The sequence below is a fragment of the Oryx dammah genome, unplaced genomic scaffold (genome assembly GCF_014754425.2).
Source record: "Oryx dammah isolate SB20612 unplaced genomic scaffold, SCBI_Odam_1.1 HiC_scaffold_4, whole genome shotgun sequence".
Classification (NCBI taxonomy): Eukaryota; Metazoa; Chordata; class Mammalia; order Artiodactyla; family Bovidae; genus Oryx; species Oryx dammah.
The window spans coordinates 72,659,628-72,678,757 of NW_024070188.1; the positions used below are offsets into that span (position 1 = coordinate 72,659,628).

Here is a 19,130-nt window from a genome sequence, read left to right on the forward strand (position 1 = left end):
GGCCCTGAACTCCGTCTGGTGAGCAACCCTCTGGCCGATCGTGCCCAGCTTCAGGCCACGTGCCTGGGCTGCATCCAGCAATTGCCAGGAGGTGTTTACTATACGGAAGTAGCCGCTGGTTATTGTCTGTCCTGCAGGACACTGGGGCAGGGAGGAGGGTGGGAGAGGAAAGGGCTACCAGTAAATAAATAGCATTCCTATCCTGGCAGGTGGCTAAAGAACCTGCCTCCCAATGCAGGAGGCATAAGAGACAGGGGTACAATCGCTGGGTCAGGAAGATCCCCTGGAGGAAGAGGGCATGGCAACCCACTCCAATATCCTTGCCTGGAGGATCCTCATGGGCAGAGGAGCCTGGCAGGCCACAGTCTATATGGTGGCAAAGAGTTGGACACAACTGAAGTGACTTATCACGCATCCTGGCAGGAGCAGGGGAGGACGCAAGCCTCCAACTTGTGTGTAAATCCTCTTAACAGAACTGTAATGTAACTGGTAGCTGGCAGTTAAGAAAGCAAGAAAGACTAGATGGCATGGCATCGTCATGGTTATGAACTTTGAGTGAGGCAGAGGTAGAATCCAGACCTGCTGATCCACCAACGTCAGGCCTTTTATCATAGACTCCACCATGGGCACCTCGTAACGGCGGACGCATGTGGGGAGGACCAGCGATGGGCTAGGCAGCAAATGACGTTTAACTGAATAAATATTTTTCACGTTTCTGCTGTCTGGATACATATGCTCGGCCCTGGGAAGATGAACAGGCTAGGGGAGGTCGCTGTCCTCTGACAACCTGAAGGAGACACGGCGCAGTGAGGTGATACCCTGTGGGTACAGCGCATAGGGCCTGGAGGAGGGACGGCTCACCCCTGCAGGGCAGGGTGGGGCTGAGACCCTCATAAATTCTCCCATCAGTCGGGGGTCTGTGAGAGAAGCAGACATTGTGATCATGTTGTTCTAGCATTTTGGACTTACTGTGTCTGCGGGGCCTGGTTCCAGTATTGTGTCCAGTACTGTGGCCTGAAATCAGCTCAACTGGGGACAGAGGACAGATGGCCACCTACAAGGATGGGCTGAAACCCAGTCATCCTCCCCGCCGCCCAGCCATCCTCCAGCGTCAGGAAACTGCAGGAGGAGCTGCTGGCATCCTTCCTTGGGAGGGAGACAAGCCACAGGCCAGGACCAGAGACCCTGGGCAGGAATGCGAGCCCTGCGGCCCATCTGCTACCCAGTGACCCAGGGGACGCTCTGCCACATGCTTTAGCCCCAGCTCAGCGCCTCCTGCCCTGCACTGACCCTGAGGCCCAAAGAGAAAACAGCTTCTGCTTCTGCTTCTGCTTTCTGCATCTCACATGAAGCATCGCACTGACCCAGTACCGTGCGGTGAAGGAATTTTGGGGAAACGTGATCCAGCTGAGCTCAGCTGACAGACTACGAGTTCACCGCAGCTCCCTGAGTCCGGCTGGACCCTGCCCTCAGCCACGTCTAAAAGCTTTCTCCAAACAAAACCTCGCAGAAGGGTAGCCCTTGAAGCCTACTGACCACTTGTTTTATCTTAGTGTATTCCATATTCTTTTCTGAAAATCTCACTGGGATTATGGCTTTCTGCATTTTGGAGGATGGCAGGAGGAGATTCCACTCTCTCCTGGGTTAGCCTGGGGGGATCCAAGCACGTCCCCACGTCAGAGCTCGCTGGGGAGTTTGCTGAAGACAGACCCTCAGGCCTTGCCCAGCTCCAGTGAACTGGATTCCCCAGGTGTGGAACTGTGGACCCTGTCATAAGTTTCCCAGGGGTTCTCAGGCAGCCAGCTTGGGTTTATGAATCTCTGTTCAGACCGGCTTCCTGTCGGTCCGGTGGAAGCTCCGTGCTTCTGCTCCAGGTCTCGGTCACCAGAGGATTCGGGGTCTGCTCAGAGGATGCTGGTGGGGGTCAGCTGTGGCCGTGGGGTCTCTGGCGGCGCTGTCTGGAGCTTGTGTATCACTGGCAGGTGCTTGTGTGTCACTTCAGATAAAGCCGTGACTCAAACGGAGGAAGGATGTGAAGCAAGCCGAGGGCAGAGTCAGACCAGCTAGCGGAATGACGAAGTACGGGGGAAGCGTCAGCAGCTGCCCAGCGGCTGCGCATGCGGAAGGTACAAGGATGTGACGAAGAGATGAGATTTAAACATGAGATCTGAATGGTGACAAATGTTAACTAGACTTATTGTGGTGATGACTTCACAATATGTACCGACCCTTTGTGACCCCATGGACTGTAGCCCGCCAGGCTCCTCTATCCATGGAATTCTCCAGGCAAGAATACTGGAGTGGGTGGCCATTCCCTTTTCCAAGGAAATGGATCTTCCTGACCCATATATACAGATATCATATCACTGTGTTGTGTATCTGAAACCAATATAAGGTTACATGTCAGTTATGCCTCAGTTAACACAAGTGAGATCTGGAAAGACAGGAAAGCTTAAGTTCCCATTTTCATAGTATTTATAACAAGCCAAAGTTTCTCATCAGCTTTGCTTCTCTGGTGGCTCAGAGGGTAAAGAATCTGTCTGCAATGCGGGAGACCCAGCTTTGATCCTGGGTGGGGAAGATCCCCTGGAGAAGGGAATGGCAACCCACTCCAGTATTCTTGCCTGGAGAATCCCATGGACAGAGGAGCCTGGCGAGCTATGATCTAGGGGATTACAGAGTTGGACATGGTTGAATGACTCACTCACACACACACACACACACACACCTCTGAAGGAATTAAAAGTGAAAACAACAAACAACAACAACATCAAAAAGGCTATGGTGGTAGCCGCTGTGGAGAGGACCTGGTCCTTTGGGCTGCCAGCCAGGAGAAGTAGGGCAGGCGGGCCACACTCACAGCCCTGTCCAGGGGGTGGCTGGTCCCTGTGCGTCCAGCACATGATCAGGAGGCCAGAAAGGGCCCTGCATGCCCGCAGCTCCTTCAGCTTTAGCCTTCAGAGGCAGCTTCACTGACACGCCTCAGAGCAGCCAACAGAAGAAAGGCTGGCAGCTCCGGCCCCTGCGTCCCTCTCTAGATCCTGACATCCCAGCGGCCAGTGTGGGCAGCGTGGTTTGAGTGATGGTGAATGGGAGCTGCTATTTGTTTCCACTGAGAAAGTTCTGACCCGCTTCCGGAGCCATCGCCATGGAAACAGACCGAGGGGATCATTCAAAGGAGCCTCTTTTCTGCCTCCTTTCCTCCCATACTCCCTCTGCCCATCCTGAGGCCCTGGCTGGTAGGGGCCAGCTCTTTGTAGCCTGGCTTTCCCCGCTAGTCCGTGCCAATTTGATAAGAATATCAAAGGCCAGTTTTCCTTACGGTGCCAGCCTCTGCTGGGATGAATTGCCGCGTGTGCACCCCGTACCAGGCAGAGTGGCAATCCATTTCCACACCTGCTCCTGAGTGGGGGCCTGCGTCATGCATAGTGATAACCAAATGTCCTTCCACAGGAGCAGGCAGGTGCATGCCTGTTGATCCAGACAGCCTCGAATCTCAACCACATTTCCTTGCAGAAAAGCCTTTCTTGGACCACATACTTATTACACATATGCAGTAAATTTTAAAGGGGGAAATAACCAAAAGGAAGGAATAATTGTGTCCAATTTACAGAATAAATAGCAGCCATTAAAAATGTAAGCAAAGCTATGTATAGTTCTTTTCCTTATTTTATTAAAAAAAAACTAGCTTTTGTGGTGAAAATAATGTGCTACAATCCTGTTTTATTTTGGTTTTGACAATAATTTAGTAATTCTAAAGATATAAAGACTTAAATAAAATGTAAAATATGTCACATTAAGGCCATAAAAGGAAGGCATTACTTTTTACTGGTTATACCAAAATGAGAGTAAAGACGAAGTTCAAGATCTTTTTAAAAATTTATCTTTTTATTTGTTTTTAAGATTACTTGTTATTTATTTTGGCTATGTTGGGTCTTTGCTGCAGTGCACAGGCTTAGTTGTGGTATATGAGATCTTCGTTCCCGAACCAGGGATCAAACCTGGGCCCTGTCCATTAGGAGTGTGGAGTCTTATCCTCTGGACCATGAGGGAAGCCCCCCTTTTCCTTTTGAACAGCTCAATGTGTATGCCTGTTGAGGAAACACCAAAAGTCAGAGCTTGACCTGGGACTGCAGACTCTCTTGTGGCCAAGCCACTAACTTAAATTGCATCTTCAGTGCCAGTGAGTGAGTGAGTGAAGTCGCTCAGTCGTGTCCGACTCTTTGTGACCCCGTGGACTGTAGCCCACCAAGCTCCTCCGTCCATGGGATTCTCCAGGCAAGAGTACTGGAGTGGGTTGCCATTTCCTTCTCCAGGGGTAATGAGAGAAAATGCACACCGTTTTAGCTTTGGGCTCACAGTATTATGCATCTGGTTTCTAGTGGGAAGGACATTGGATTTGATGTCAGAAGAGCTGAGGTTAAGCCCCAGCTCTGTGACTTATTAATACAATTAGACAAGTCACTTCCATGAGTGTGCCAGGCCTCAGTCTCTCCATCTATATAGTGGGGCTAATTCTTTTCAGGGTCTGTATGAAATCCAATGAAATGTATATGAATGTGCTTGGTAAACCCACGTCAATGTTTTTTAGAAGTTTGTCATTTTTACTTCTTAACAACCAAGTCTGCAGTGTTGAGGCCAACAGGGGTATATTTATATATGTGTGTGTGTGTGTGTGTGTGTGTGTGTGTGTGTGTATTCCGCCCCCATATGGCAAATAATCTGGAGGTAGATATTCTGAGGAATTATTTTCTGTACTCCTCTATCCTTAGTATGTGACTTTCTTCCTTATAGTAAAATGACAACTGCTTGGGCATTCTGCCCATGTTTCAGGTAGGAACGAGGGGGAGGACAAAGGGCGAAAGACACGTGAAAACGGAGTCATTTCTCTTCACTGTGAAAACACTAGCTTTCCCAGAAGCACCAGGATGTAAAATCCCAGTTATGCCTTCTAGGGCCGTGCTGACACCGGGCTCCACGTGCTCCCAGGGAGTGTGGGTAGCCACATAATTTGAGAGGGCACAGTCCCATGATCACTGGCTTCTTGGTAGTGCTGCTTATCATGTGCAAGCATGTTCTCAATACTGGGCAAGCCACAGTTTCACTGAAACCTCTAGAAAGCCCGTATGTTCCATAATATTAGTGTGTCTGTTTTGCATACTCTGAAACTTGGATTAGTGGGACTAAGTGGCTGGTCCAGGGTTGCTAGTTAGTGAATGCTAGAGCTGCCCAAGGCGGTCAGACTCCAGAACCTGCCTTGTGAGCCGTTGTGCTGGGCGGCTTCCTGGGTTGTGGTCTCAGGGGAGACATTCGAGATAATGTCATTCACAACTAGAGACCAGTGAGCTGCCCAGTTCATCTCCATGTTGACATCTTGTTCAATCATTAGTGGGGTTTTTTTTTTTTTTTAATTCTAAGAAAAACATGAATTGCTTTTGTAAAGTGCAGTTGAGAAGTGGAAGAGAAGCCATTATGTTCATTTCAACTATGTGAGGGCAGTTAATGTTTAAAAAAAAATCACTTGCTTTGCAGCAGGAAAGACCATGTTTAAATACCTAGAACTTCCACATACCTAATAAAACTAGCAGCGGATTGAGGGATAATAGAAATGATTGTCATTAGATGTCAAGCTCTGCACCTGGATTGGCTGTGTCTTCCTCTCGAAATTTTTCTGAGTAAGATGCTCCTTTTGAGATATCTTGTGTGGAAGGAAAAGCTCACCTACAGTGATTCTGGTGGCAGTTTCAAAACCAAAGATAATATAAAGAAGGAAAAGTTGAAAGGGCCCAAACCTATAGCTGAAAATTTCAAACTTTTCAAAATATTCTTCTAGCACTTTCCAAGTGTGAGAATTTGATTTGTGTGGTAAGAGACCCTCTTCAAATTGAAATTAAGATTGGGTAATATTCTTGCTTTGAGACAATATCCACACTTAATAAACCTGGAACCCCTGCCATTTCTTTTAAGGAGTTAATATTACATAATTGATGGGTCCAAAGTGCTTCCCATGATTTGGTATGCATCCATACTGAAATCTACTCAAAATCAACATAGAATTGTTTTACTATGCATTGTGCTGAACACAATGAACTAAATTTGTACAGTTCTTAGTGCTTAAAATTTGTACAGTTCTTTGCTTACAGTTAATTAAATTATGTATGCTGAAAAAAAAGGATAAATTGTGTTGTTCAGTTGTTGTGGGTTTTTAAAATTTTCAGGGGGAAAATATGAAAAAAATGTTAAAAACTCTATTGGAGGGACTTCTCTGGTGCTCTAGTGGCTGATACTGTGCTCCCAAAGCAGGGGGCCCAGGTTTGACCCCTGGTCAGGGAACTAGATCCCACACGCTCCAGTGACAATCAAAGATCCCGCATGCTGCAACTAAGGCCCAGCACAGCACAGCCAAATAAAGAAATATTATTAAAAAAAAAATTTATTGGAGTATAGTTGACTTGCAGTGTTGTGTTAGATGGTTTTTCCTTTTAATTCTAGGAAAAACATGAATTGCTTGTATAAAATGAGATTGAAAGGGGAAGAAGAATCACTACATCCATTCAAATTATTTGAGGGAAGTTATTATGTAAGAAAAGGAAGTTAATGTGAGATAGTGGAGGACAGGGAGGCCTGGTGTGCTGCAGTTCATGATGTCGCAAAGAGGTGGACATGACTGAGCCACTGAACGACTGCACCAGTGTAAGAAAAATAAAAAAAGAGGAACTTCGGTGATTCGGAAGCTGCTGGAGTCTAGAGTAGGGGCTGAGCAGTGGCTGGGCTTGGTGGGATTAGGATGGGTAATAGTCTGCGAAGACCAAGTGAACCCAGTGAATCTGATTGGGGTGGCTCCAGGGGTTGGTCATATGTACTGAGAACTCACCTGTGGTCAGGCACCCCCCTAAGCCCTTTACATGCATCCTGTAATTCCCCTAACACCCCACTAAAGTAGGTACAGTCTTGCATCACACTGCTTTACTTCATGGGGAGAAGGAACACCCGGCTTAGGTTTGTGGCAGCGCTATCACGGGCGTCCCTGACTTCTGAGCCTGTGAGCTCCGAGCCTATGCAGTGTCGGCCACGGCCTTGGACTTGGTTCTTCATACGCCTGCCTTGATCACTTAGGAAGGTGACCTTTCAGCAAAAAAGCCAGAAAGTACAGGCCAGGAATAGACTGTGACATGAAAGAGAAGCCCGTATGGAGAGTGTTCACCAGGATGACAACATGTCATTGGCGTTGTCACTGATCCTGAATCTTCAGGGAGTTCTAACAGGATGCCAGCCGCTTGGCTGCAGAGTTACCTGCCATCCCATCCTATGGGTTTGCAAGCTAATTTCCATCATGTGTATGAAATACAGCAGTGATTGGCTGGGAAGGGCCCCACTGAGGGAAAAGCAAGAGGTATGGAATTTAAGGAGGTACTTGCTTCTTGCATTTGTGCCCAACCTCAAGAGTGAGCACCCAGCAATGGGGACCCTCCATGTCTGAGACCTCATCCTAGTCCTCACCCCACGGCCAGGAAAAGGGGTAACCCTTAAATTTTCATGGCCGACAGTGGATAATATGAGATGAATTTTGTTTCATTTTATTTCGGTTAAATAGAGGAGAAATGCTCCTATATGAAAAAGTATCTTTCATACCTGAAATATCAGACTAAAGAATTACCTATTTTAGGCACATTGATTTGTCACTAAATATACAAAATATGAATATGAGTAATTTGTTACATTTATTTATTTAGCTGTGCCTGTTCCCTTACCAAGGATTGAACCTGGGCCCTCTGCCTTGGGAGAGCAGAGTCTTAGTCACCTTGCCACTAGAGAAGTCCCAAGTTTGTTATGTTTAAGTAAGGTAAATATAAAGCAAAAGAAGGGAATGCCCTGGCAGTCCAGTGGTTAGGACTTGCTTGATGCTTTTGCTGCCATGGCCCAGGTTCACATTCCAGGGAAACTAAGATCTTGCAAGCTGCATCACATGGCCAAAAAAAAAAAAAAAAAAAAAAAACAAGAGAGAGAGAGAATAAAGCAAAAGTAAATATTAACTGCTAAAAAGGCCCCCACCCTGTTTACTTTCTTTACCCTCTCCTGTGCACGGTACAACTCAATAGCACAGATGCCTCAGTTCTTTTCTGGGTCTTGAGGAAAATTGCTCCTGGCTTGGGGACTGTCTTGGCAGGCTAAGGGATGAAGCAGGCAAGGACCCAGACACAGCAGAAGCCCTGATTCAAAATCCAGCAGGAAATAAACTAATGGGAAAGTGTATTTCCGGAGACTCAAGATAAAGGAGCCTTTAAAGTCTCTTAAGTATAGGTTTTCCAGTAACATATAACACATGGTCCTTTCTTAGGAATGATGATAGAACTGTTTTTCTTTCCTTTTTGTTTGGTTATAATGAAGTTTCTGGGCAGTGCATCAAAACACAGACCTGCAATCTATTTTAGGAATTCCTTTATGCATAGGCGTTTGTTTTACCTTTCTGGTGTGCCAGGCCAAGTATGTAACAGTGAGATAGAGCCGTCTCTGCCTGGAGGTACCTTGGGCTATTTATATATAAATGGACAGAAGAAAACTGGGTTTGAACTCAATGATGTGGCCTCGTTTTCTTCCAGAAGCGGACAGGAGGACCCTGTGATAGTAACACAACTGAATAAGTGTTTTTGAAATACTTCGTTCTAATAAACCCATAAGCCATGTTCACATTTGGGGTTGAAAGCATGCTCTCTCCTCATAAATCCTTCTGAGGGTCTTCCAGGAATTTACCCAAGAAGCAAGCCAGTGTATCAGGTGATATGAATTTCCTTTATGTAAATAAGAGGCAATATGTTCAGTGAACTGGATGAAGCTTTGGACTCAGATACACAGTTTCAAAACCCAGTTATGTCTCTGACCAGCTGTGTGTCCTTAGGCAAGGTGGAATTCTGTAAACAAATATAAAGAATTTCATTTTGACCTTTGTTAGTTTCCTCTTTCTCTCTAGTCTTCTCTGCTGTGAGGCGATAGATTCAATGGAAAAATAGAGCAATGCAGAATTTACCCTGTCTGGCATTTGAGGCAGCAGTATAAGCTGCGTTAAGTCGATTTTGGTATTATTCTTCTAGCCAGAAAAGGTCAAAGTGTACTTTCCTGGCTTTCCTTTTCCTCACTGACCCCTCTCCTGAAGTCCCACTGCCCACTTCCCCTTCTTTTCCTGACCCCTAAAAATTGGATTACTCCTGAGCTCTGTTTCAGCATCTCTTCACTGTGTTTGGGTGGTCTCCTGGCTTTAAATATGCAAGTGACTTCTAAATGCTTATCTGTGGTCCTCAGTGAGTCCCCTGAACTCAGACTCACACATCCAACTATCCCCCTTTGCAGTGGTGGTCAATAAGCATCTGAAACTGAGCATGGCCAAAGGAGACTTCTCACCTCCTCCTCTCTCCTTTCCCCACTCAGTCTTCCCCATTGGAGGAGCCAGTGTCACGCCAGCTTATCATCTAGGTAAGTGCTCACCTGTCAGCTCTTCAGAGAGCCCTTCTCTGCCCATCCTTTCTAGAATTCTCCCCACTTCTTGATCATTCCCCCATCCCCGCTCCAAGAGAACAGGGATCTTACCCATTGTTTGTTTACTGCTAGGATCTCAGTACCGCAGAGCATGCTAGATGCAGAACGAGAGCTTCATAAATATTTGTTGAATGAAAGAAACACTGAATAAATGAATGAGTGAAAAAAAGGAAGAAAGCAACTTAACAAAGAATTTGCTAATGATTGGAGAGTAGGATGAAAAGAATTGGCTCAATTCTAGAGATATTCCTTAAGTTGATTTTTTAAAAATCTAATTCATGCATTCCTTATGAATTTTCTTCAGTGAATTTGGGCTTCAGGGAGAACTAGAGTAGTTAGGGGTCTTGAGGAAACATATTTACGCTTAAGCAGTTGAGGGGTCTAATAGTAGCAGTTATTGATGAAAAAAAAAAAGATCCTGAGTTCGGAGACTTTAAAAGCAAAATTCAATGATTATTAAATGCTTTAATTCTCAAAGTGCAGTCGAATTGCTTCCCAGTCATCAGAATCTTTGTGGTAGTCCCCATCTTTTTTACCCTGTTGACAGTGAGCATGATGGGTGGAAACAGGCTGCCATGTTCAGATCTGCAGTGTCAGGCAGGAAGGATGTCTTACAAGGAGGTCTCTTTGGAACTGACTTCTGAGTGTTAATTTCTTCTACCAGGAGAGATCAGTAAACGACCCTTTCCACCTGCTGCCATCCGAATTTGGAATTTGGTGGCTTCATTGAATTTTGTTTCTGCTGGATGAATTTTCCAATCAGTTTCGAGGAGAAAGGAGATGGTATTGTTTTTACATCTCTGCTGCTCTGCCAGCTTCTGTTTGCAGGGACGATTCTCTGCATCCAAATTAAACTTCACATGATGGTATTTTGCCCCTTTGCAAATTGATGAGTTGGGAAGCCTCCTGCTTATGAAAGCACTGGCTTGCTATCTTTGGCCAGTATCTAGATTGTGAACTGGTGAAATTTTGAAAACAAAATCCGGGCTGGCCACAATAAGCAAGTTGAATATAGAAACTACAGTGCCATCTGCTGGCATTCTGAGGGAAATGCAAGTGATGCTTAGGAGAAGCACTCATGTAACAAACAGATCAAAAATGCAAATCCAAGGATAAATATTTGAAATGCATGGTAATTTGAAGAAAGTATGTAAAAATAATGAAGTTCTAAGTCAGCATTTTAGAGAGGGAAATATTGACTTATTTTGTGATAACTATGTAATAGTGAGAACATAACTTTTCTGTAATGTGAATTTTGGAAAAATGGGTTGAAAAATTAGAAATCAACGTTTGGATTTTTGAGACAACTTTATATGTACCATATCCAGGTAGGGAGACTTGAGTATATTTTGGAAAGACAACCAAGCTAACAGTGCCTCAGTACAGCTCCTTGCTGGCCTCTAACCAGTCAGGGAGCCTTGTGCCTCTGGAGACCAGGGTTTCCTGCAAAACTGGGGTCGAATGAAACAGTGGGTAAAATTCCTTACAACTCAGTAAAGCGTATTATTCTAAATCAGCAAAGGATTGGAAAAAACTACTATTTCTTTAGACCATTTTCCCATGAAAACATTTCTTTCAGAAAAAGTGAAAGACATATACATATTTTTAGTTTATTACATAGTTAACTAGTTTATCAAGAGCTAGGGATAGTTGAAATATTTGGTACTAAGCCATTAGATCAAGACTTTCCTAGTCCTAAGAGCGAGTCTGAAACTCAGTGGGCCACTTCCTTTGCCGTCAGAGGTCATCTACAGAAAGCCTGCTGATGGTGCTGGTTGGCCATGGCCGGTTGCTGTAAGGTAGACTGAGCTAAAATGCAACAGAATAAAATTAAAAAACACACACACCAAAGTTTAAGAATTCAAACCTTCAGCATCACTATTATTTTCCTGCCTTAATCCCCACTCACCTAGCCAGTGCTTCACTCCGCTGTCTGCTGGCCTTTGCCTTGCTTCTCCTTTTGTGACCCTGAGCACTTTGCTTGCCTGTGTGGCTGCTGCTTCTCCTCCACTTCCTCCTCCTTCCTGTCCCTCTCACTTCCACCACCACGTGCCCTCTTCCCTCCTTCCCGCTCGTCCTTCAGCAGTTGCTTCTCCTTTGTGTGCATTTATTCACGTTCGTCACCCTCCCTCCATTGTGAGCCCTGCTTCTCACGATTGTCACTCACAGTAGTAGCGTCAGCACTGAGTCATTTTACCGAATGAATGAAGCTTTGAGATGGTTGTTTCATGGAAGCCTTTCACGTAAATATTTGTTGAGGTATTTCCATTTATTGTGTGGATCAAAAGGAAGAGAGTGTATTTTGGAAGCTAAAGCTGGCAAAATGTGTTGAAAGGTAGATTTTCCTTACCTCTTTTTGTGTTGGCGCCATGGTAGTATGGGCGAGAAACTCGGCTACAATTCTAACTCTTCAGTAGTCGAGTCCTTTCCCCTGTTTTCTGCTCTTTGTTCTTAACTCTGTCCCCTCATGGACAGTAGGAGTCAGTCCAGCTTTTGTGCTAGTCAGAAACACTTTTCTCGCAGACTTGGGCTCTGAAGGTGCTTCCATTCTCAAATGTCGGTGAGCGGTCAGCCAGCATTGATGCAGTTATTCCAAAGAGAGTTGCCTTATCACAAGTGGCTCTGCATGAGAGGAAGACCCCAGCCCCTGTCTGGTCAACTTAAGTTCTATAGGTTCTTTTCTGGTTACTGCATTGGGCAAAAAGTTCACTCAGGTTCTTCTGTAAGATATTACGGAATAACTCGAGTGAACTTTGGGGCCAACACAATTCTTCTTTTCCTGATTGTTTCCATGGAACTCTGCCCGTCTCACACTAAAGAGTATTTCACCGGATGCCGCCTCCACGCTCCACCCTGGGTGGATATAGGTGCAGTGGAGATTCAGGCGTACATCCTCTGAGCTCCCCTGCTTGTGTTCTGAAGCAAGTTCCTTCTTCCTGGCTTTCCTGCTCTGCGAACTCAGGGACACTGTGCTTACTACCTCTCACTCTGGACCCACCTGGTGGAAGACGCTGCTCCACCTCGGCTCTTCCCCTTTTGGAAAAAACAGTGTGAACTTTCTTTAGTTCTCCTGCCTTCTTTCTTTAAGTTGGCACCTGTCTGTGTATTTTCTGGAGAAAGGCTTAATCACCTGGTCTGGGGCCGAGTTCACATTTCAGGTTCACTCACTGGCAGCCTGGGGAGGGGAAGATATGAGCCAAATTGGATGCGCAGACATGTATTAATGAACTTGGACCCATTTTTTAAAACACTGAGTTCTTTGCCTTCACTTTGCACTTTGGAAGATCTAGTGAGACAGGCAGCACACTTGCCAGATGGCAGCAAGTGACAGAGGAGCTCCATCCTGGCTGCTCCCTACCTGGGGCTTCCAGTCTCCTGTGGCTTGTCGTCCTTGAACCTCTGCACCCTCCTGACTTCTCCTCCAGATGACCACCTTACTCATATACTGGGACTATCTTCTCCATTACTACCCATCTGCTGGGTCTGTGTTCTCATCGGTCTTTTCTTTCCCATTTATATGAAAGACTTTTTTTTAAAAAAGTATTTATGTATTTATTTATTTGATTTGTGAGGTCTTGGTGGTGGCAGGTGGGGATCTTTGTTGTGGCTTGGTAGTTGTGGTGCGCAGGTGTGGGCTGAGTTGCTCCGTCACATGTGGGGTCTTAGTTCCCTGACCAGGGATTGAACCCGCGTCCCTTCCACTGCAATTGGATTCATAACCACTGGACCACCAAGGAAAGTCCCTGAAGGACCTCTTAATGGAAATAACTTAGCATGTAGATAATGATTCACAGAAATGACAGGTACTTCAATGATCACCCAGTCAAGTCCATTCCCTTCATTTAATATAAGTCGTACCCTGGAGTGAATCTTTAATTAGTGTTGACAAGTGGCACATTAGCATGTTTCTAGAAAGGCAGCAGATGGCTGGGAAAGGCTGTTGGTTAATATTCTGTAGAAATTTCCCTGGCTCCGCAAAGCTGATTGATGCTGGGTCTCACTAGTTAGGAGGGTCTTCAGGTCTCACATGAAGGTGAGGTTCCTTGATAATCATACTTGTTTTTCTTTTGTAGGAATCCTCTCCATAAGTCAAACTCGGAAGACAGCTCTGTAGGTCAGTACCACTTTTCTTGGTTTAACCATTGCTAATGAATTATTTCCTTTTGATGCTTTATAGACCATATAAATATGTGAACACACAAAACCTACAAAGAACCCTTCCATCCAGAAATAAACATTGTTAAGATTTTGACAGCTTTCCCCTTATTTTCTGTGTTTATGTGGGTTTTAAAAAGCATAATTTGGATCATATTCTACAACTGAATGTATCCTGAGCATGTCCCTACATGACTGAGTACTTTTTACAGTAAAATTCTAAAGTCTGCATAGTAATCTGTCATGTTGAATGTGCCATAATTCAGACAGCCAGTCTCTTCTTTGCTGGGCATGTAAGTTGTTTGCAATTTTTTCTCGATCACAGGGAAGTGCTGCTGCCCCTGAAAATCCTTGAGCCTACCCACGATCATGTCTTTAGGGTGCGTGCTCAGTTGTTCAGTCAGGTCCCACTCTTTGCGACCCCATGGTCTGTAGCCCACCAGGCTCCTCTGTCCATGGTATTTCCCAGGCAAGAACACTGGAGTGGGTTGCCATTTCCTTCTCCAGTCTTTAGGGTAAATCCTTCAATTTGGAACTTTTGAATGAAAGATTATGCACAATTTAGGTGTTCTATAGTTTATTTCCTTGGTTATAAAATCGACTTTTCTGATTTTGTCACCTTTTATTCTGTTTTGCTCCAAGAAAGTCTGGCAAACTAGTCATAATTAGGAGCATAAGTGCTGAAGTCAGGCCTTGATTTGGATTTGAATCACGACTCTACCAGCTGCCTAGTTATGACCTTGGGCAAGTCGCTTGTCTCTCTAAGCCTCGGTTTTCTCATCCACCATATGGACTCAGCTGTGTCCGACTCTTTACGACCCCATGGACTATACAGTCCATGGAATTCTCCAGACCAGAATGCTGGAGTAGGTAACTGTTCCCTCCTCTGGGAACCCACGTCTCCCGCACTGCAGGTGAATTATTTACCAGCTGAGCCATCAGGGAAGCATAGCTTACAAGAAAAAAATCCTATTCCGAGATTGCCCGAGAGAGAGGTATTACTAATCCCGTTTCTGCTGCCACCTTTCATGGCTGATACTTGCTGTTTTGTTTAGCCCAAAGGCAGCAGGAGCCTTCCAGATGCTGAGAACAGAGGCAGCCTCAGGCCAGTGGGCTCTGGTTTCCCCTCTGTGGCCCTGGGGGTTGTCAGAACATAGTGAGGGCACCCTGCTTTGACAAATGATGCCCTTAGCATGGGAGCTCCAGGCGTGGGGTTTCCACGGGTCTGCTTCGTGCTACACTGCCTGGCACCACCAGTCTAGACTGTGAGAGCCAACAGCGCATCACTCCACGGGGTCCTGTTTCCAGTGGCCGTGGAGCAACCGGACCCCAAACGGGTGACGAAGCCGCAGCTTCGGATGTGCCCCGTCTCTGAGAAGAGATAGGGCTGCCGCCGCTTCATTTGATTTTTAAAGAATAAAGGGCCACCCTGTTCTTTCCTTTTCCTCACTTGACCCCTCTCCTCTTGCTTTTTAAAAGGTATTAGGTGTGTTCCTGAGGATCACAGGCTGACCAGATAGGAAAAATGTCTAGCCATGACAGTGAATTTGTGTTTCACATCAAAGTCACGCAGAACCATCTGGGAAAGATGGAGGGGTGTGTGTGTAGGGGGTGGGATGGGGCGTGTAGAGTTGAGAGATGTCACAGCAGGGTGGCAGTTTGCTTTTCTCATCATGGTGCCCTGGGTGAGCTGTAGGTAGGTCACCAGGTAACCTGGGCATCAGAGAGGTGGGACTCACACCCCACCTATGTCATAGCTAGACTCACACCAATTCTACACCGTAGAGGAAAAGGGTGGGTCAGCCCCACAGACCTGTGAAACCAGCCCCACCAGGGTGCCCAGCACACACCAACCATTCTGTTCTCTTCACAAAGCTGAGATAACAACAACAAAAAAAAAAATCAAGGGTAGATCAACAACAGAAATAACAACAAAATGAAGTTAACTTTTTAAAGCATCCTATTTGTGGTTCAGTTGAAATCATTGTGGCTGAGACCAAAGGGGGAAAACTATACCACAAGACCAGGCAGAATTAGACACAGTAGTTAAACAGACATCAAAGTGAGTATAAGTATGCATGTTTTGCCTGCTTTTTTTTTTTTGATGTTTCTTTATTTCTCATCTTAACTCCATTGTACCATTTCTTGCTCTTAGGAAATTTGCATTTCTTTTAAACAACTTTATAGGCATTTCTAAGTCTTTTCACAAAACTGAAAGAGAAAAACTGTCTTTTTTGTGAAATCAAAGTATTCTGACAAGCTTTGAATTGTAAGGAAGAGGTTACTTCGGTTATTAACGAATTTATTGCTTGTGCCTTTTTTTTTTTCTTTTTTTAAAGGAAAGGGAGATTGGAAGAAGAAAAATAAGTATTTCTGGCAGAACTTCCGAAAGAATCAGAAAGGAATAATGAGACAGACTTCAAAAGGTACTGTAACACAGCTGGCGGACAGTAGGTCCTTTCAGCTCTAAAATGTTAAGACGTTTGGGCTGCTAATCTAAACGGATGCTGTAAGTTAGAATAAGTCATTGCGTGTGCCCATAAACTGTTCAGCTTTTCTGACATTCCTATCATTACTTTAAGATTTCATCCCAGTGGGTTTTCTTTATTTCTTTTCTTTTTTTTTTTTAAATCAAAGAAAACAAAACGGAAAGAGTTCACAGCCCTTTCTTTTCATAGATCTGACAGCAGAGACCAAATCTTTCCTTTTCTCAATCACATCAACCTCAGGGAGATCTTTCCTGGCCAAGATCGGCCCTAAAAGGGTCTAGAAAGTCTTAGCGTTTGTTAGTTTTGGACCCTCCCCCCTGCCCTGCCACTTGGGGCCTTTGCAGTCTTCTGAACTCTGATGCTTTTCTATGGCAGGGACAGTTATGGGGCTGTTGCCCCTGGAAACTCTGTCTAATGGGCTGACATCATGGGAATTTGCCCAGGCTGCTTTGTGAAGGGAGTCCTGCCCTCCTCTTGGCCGTGTCTTTTGTTGTTGTTTATATAGTAAGTAAATATGTCATCCCTTTGAGGCCCAGTTATATAATTTATGTTTCTCCAGCATTCAGACAGGGAGGGGAAACAAAGCTACTTCCAGATTCCAGTCTGGCTGGATAAGGTTATCATTAGATGAGCATTTTTAGTTGCTCACCGCTGGCCCGACTTCTTTTCTTTCACAAAATCTCAGGGTCCTACCCTGTGCAGAATACACAGTTATTCATACACACGGAAACGAGAAACACGGGCAGCCTGTATGCCAGGGGGCACACCTGGGTTCCTTGGCAGTTGTCAGTGGGCTTATTTAAGTCGTCTTGCTCTAAGGGAGTTATTCTTAAACATTCCCAGTTTCTCCTTTTTGGGACACACCCAGCATCACTTGAGATTCAAAGTAAACCCCGGATTCTAACAAAGTCTTATTTAGAAAGAAAGAAAAGGAGAGAGATGGAGGGAGGAAGCCAACAGTTCATCGGCTCACGTGGATTTCTTTTTAAACCCAAGCAACTCCCTCCACCACTGGAGGCGTTGCAGATAGTAAAATGAATCACCGCCAAGGCTCTCTCTCTCCCCTCACCTGGCACACACCATTACTCTTCTCGCACAAGGGACCGAGTGGCGAAGGGAACTTGAGCGGTGTTTCTGAACTGATTGATTACAAAATGGAAATGAGATAAGGAAACCCAGGGGAACATAAATTCCAAGGTAGGTCCTGACTGCGATGCATTCCCACAAGTCTGCAGCCAGACTCGTTTAGCCCGTAGCCCAGCATCCTGACGACACTGATGGTGGTGATGTGTGTGTGGGAAAGACATGGTGGAGGAGAAAGGTGAGGGGTAAGAACTCCAGCTACATGTGACAGCGCGTCTGCGCCTGACATAACCTCCCCACGCGCCGATCAGAGGCACCTACGCCAACCTGACTCTCGTATTGAGAGCAGATGGCTCTGTTCGCTTTTCAGGAAGACTCTGCCAAAGGATGCTAATCGAGGAGCTCTCTTTCCCTCTGCAGTTCTGGCTGCCTTCAGTTCCAAACTGGAAGTTGAGTTCCCCTCACAGGGTGGAAACGTGTTTACGGCAGTGGTACTTGCAGATAGCCACATAGAGAGTACCTTCCTTCTAATGAACTGAAACTATTCCATGCCTGTGATTATATTTACTTGTGCATGTCCCCTGAGGAACGCCAGTCAAACTGTTTTATAAAAATCTAGGCTTTTACCCACTCCTGTATTCTTGCCTGGAGAATTCCATGGAAAGAGGAGTTTGGCAGGCTACCGTCCACAGGGATGCAAGGAGCTGGACACGACTGAGTGACTAACACACTTCACAGGCTTTTACCAGGCTGTGAGCTTTCTTCTGCGGCAGACATGTGACCTTCAAGTTCTCTGTCTGGAAAGAGGATTCTCTTCCCATCTTCCATACAAACATTTTCTTCTTGTTAATGTTTGAAATGGAAGGACACAGAGAACCCTTGGCTGAAGGAGCCCTGGAGTGCTTGCCCCCTCTAACTGGATCTTTAAATTGGGTCTTTGCCTGAGCGGTCACTCCAGACTCCCTGTTAGTCTTCTTCTAAAACTCCTCCACTCTACCCTCTGTCACAGAAACTCTGATCATTCTGAAGGATATGTTTCCATGGTAACATCCATATGTTCTTGGAGCTTGTTTTCCAATGAGATGGGTTCACTGGCTTCGCCAAATGCAGCCCATTCCTGCTCCTGTGGCTCCATGAAGAACAGGGTCCTGAATCACATCTTTAGTCCTAGATGGCACACAGTCAAGACTGGCATCCTGTTTTATCTTTCTCTTATTTTTCTCATTATTGTTTTTCGTCTTTGATCTCTAGGAGAAGATGTGGGTTACGTTGCAAGCGAGATAACAATGAGTGATGAGGAGCGGATTCAGTTGATGATGATGGTCAAGGAGAAGATGATCACCATCGAAGAAGCGCTTGCTCGGGTAAGAGTGTGGACGTTTGGTTTACATTCGTGAGCACCTCACTGCCTTACATTGAAAAATGTTGAGGGATGGCTATAGACTAAATGTTTTTGTCCTCCCCCACCCCCCCAAATTTATATATTAAGTCCTAATTTGGAGATGAGACCTTTGAAAGGTGATTAGCTCTTCAGAGTGGAGCCCTTATGAATGGAATTAGTGAGCTTATAAAAGAGGCCACAGGGAGCTCCTTTACCCCCTTCCCCTGTGTGAGGACACATGCTGTCTGTGAACCAGGAAGTCAGGCATCGTCAGACACTAAATCTGCCACCTCCTTGATCTTGGACTTCCCAGCCTCCACAACTATGAGAAATTTCTGTTGTTTATAAGCCACCCGGTCTATGGTGATTGGTTATAGCAGCTCAAAGAGACTAGGACGGGGGCATCAAAGGGTAAATGGATAGACTGATAATGATAGATTACTCAATAAACACCAAGGAAAAGTTAAATGCAACCATTATAAACACTAGTT

General features: G+C 45.4%; 1 protein-coding gene across 3 annotated transcripts in view; it reads left to right on the forward strand.

The window, feature by feature from the left end:
* The window catches only part of SASH1 (SAM and SH3 domain containing 1), a 344,484-nt gene that overhangs the window by 255,980 nt on the left and 69,374 nt on the right, over nt 1–19,130 (forward strand). For all 3 annotated transcript variants that reach the window (XM_040238649.1, XM_040238650.1, XM_040238648.1), the window contains exons 5-7: nt 13,605–13,645; nt 16,026–16,112; nt 18,510–18,622. In XM_040238649.1, coding sequence (XP_040094583.1) covers nt 13,605–13,645; nt 16,026–16,112; nt 18,510–18,622 — 241 coding nt within the window. The remainder of the gene's footprint in view (nt 1–13,604; nt 13,646–16,025; nt 16,113–18,509; nt 18,623–19,130) is intronic.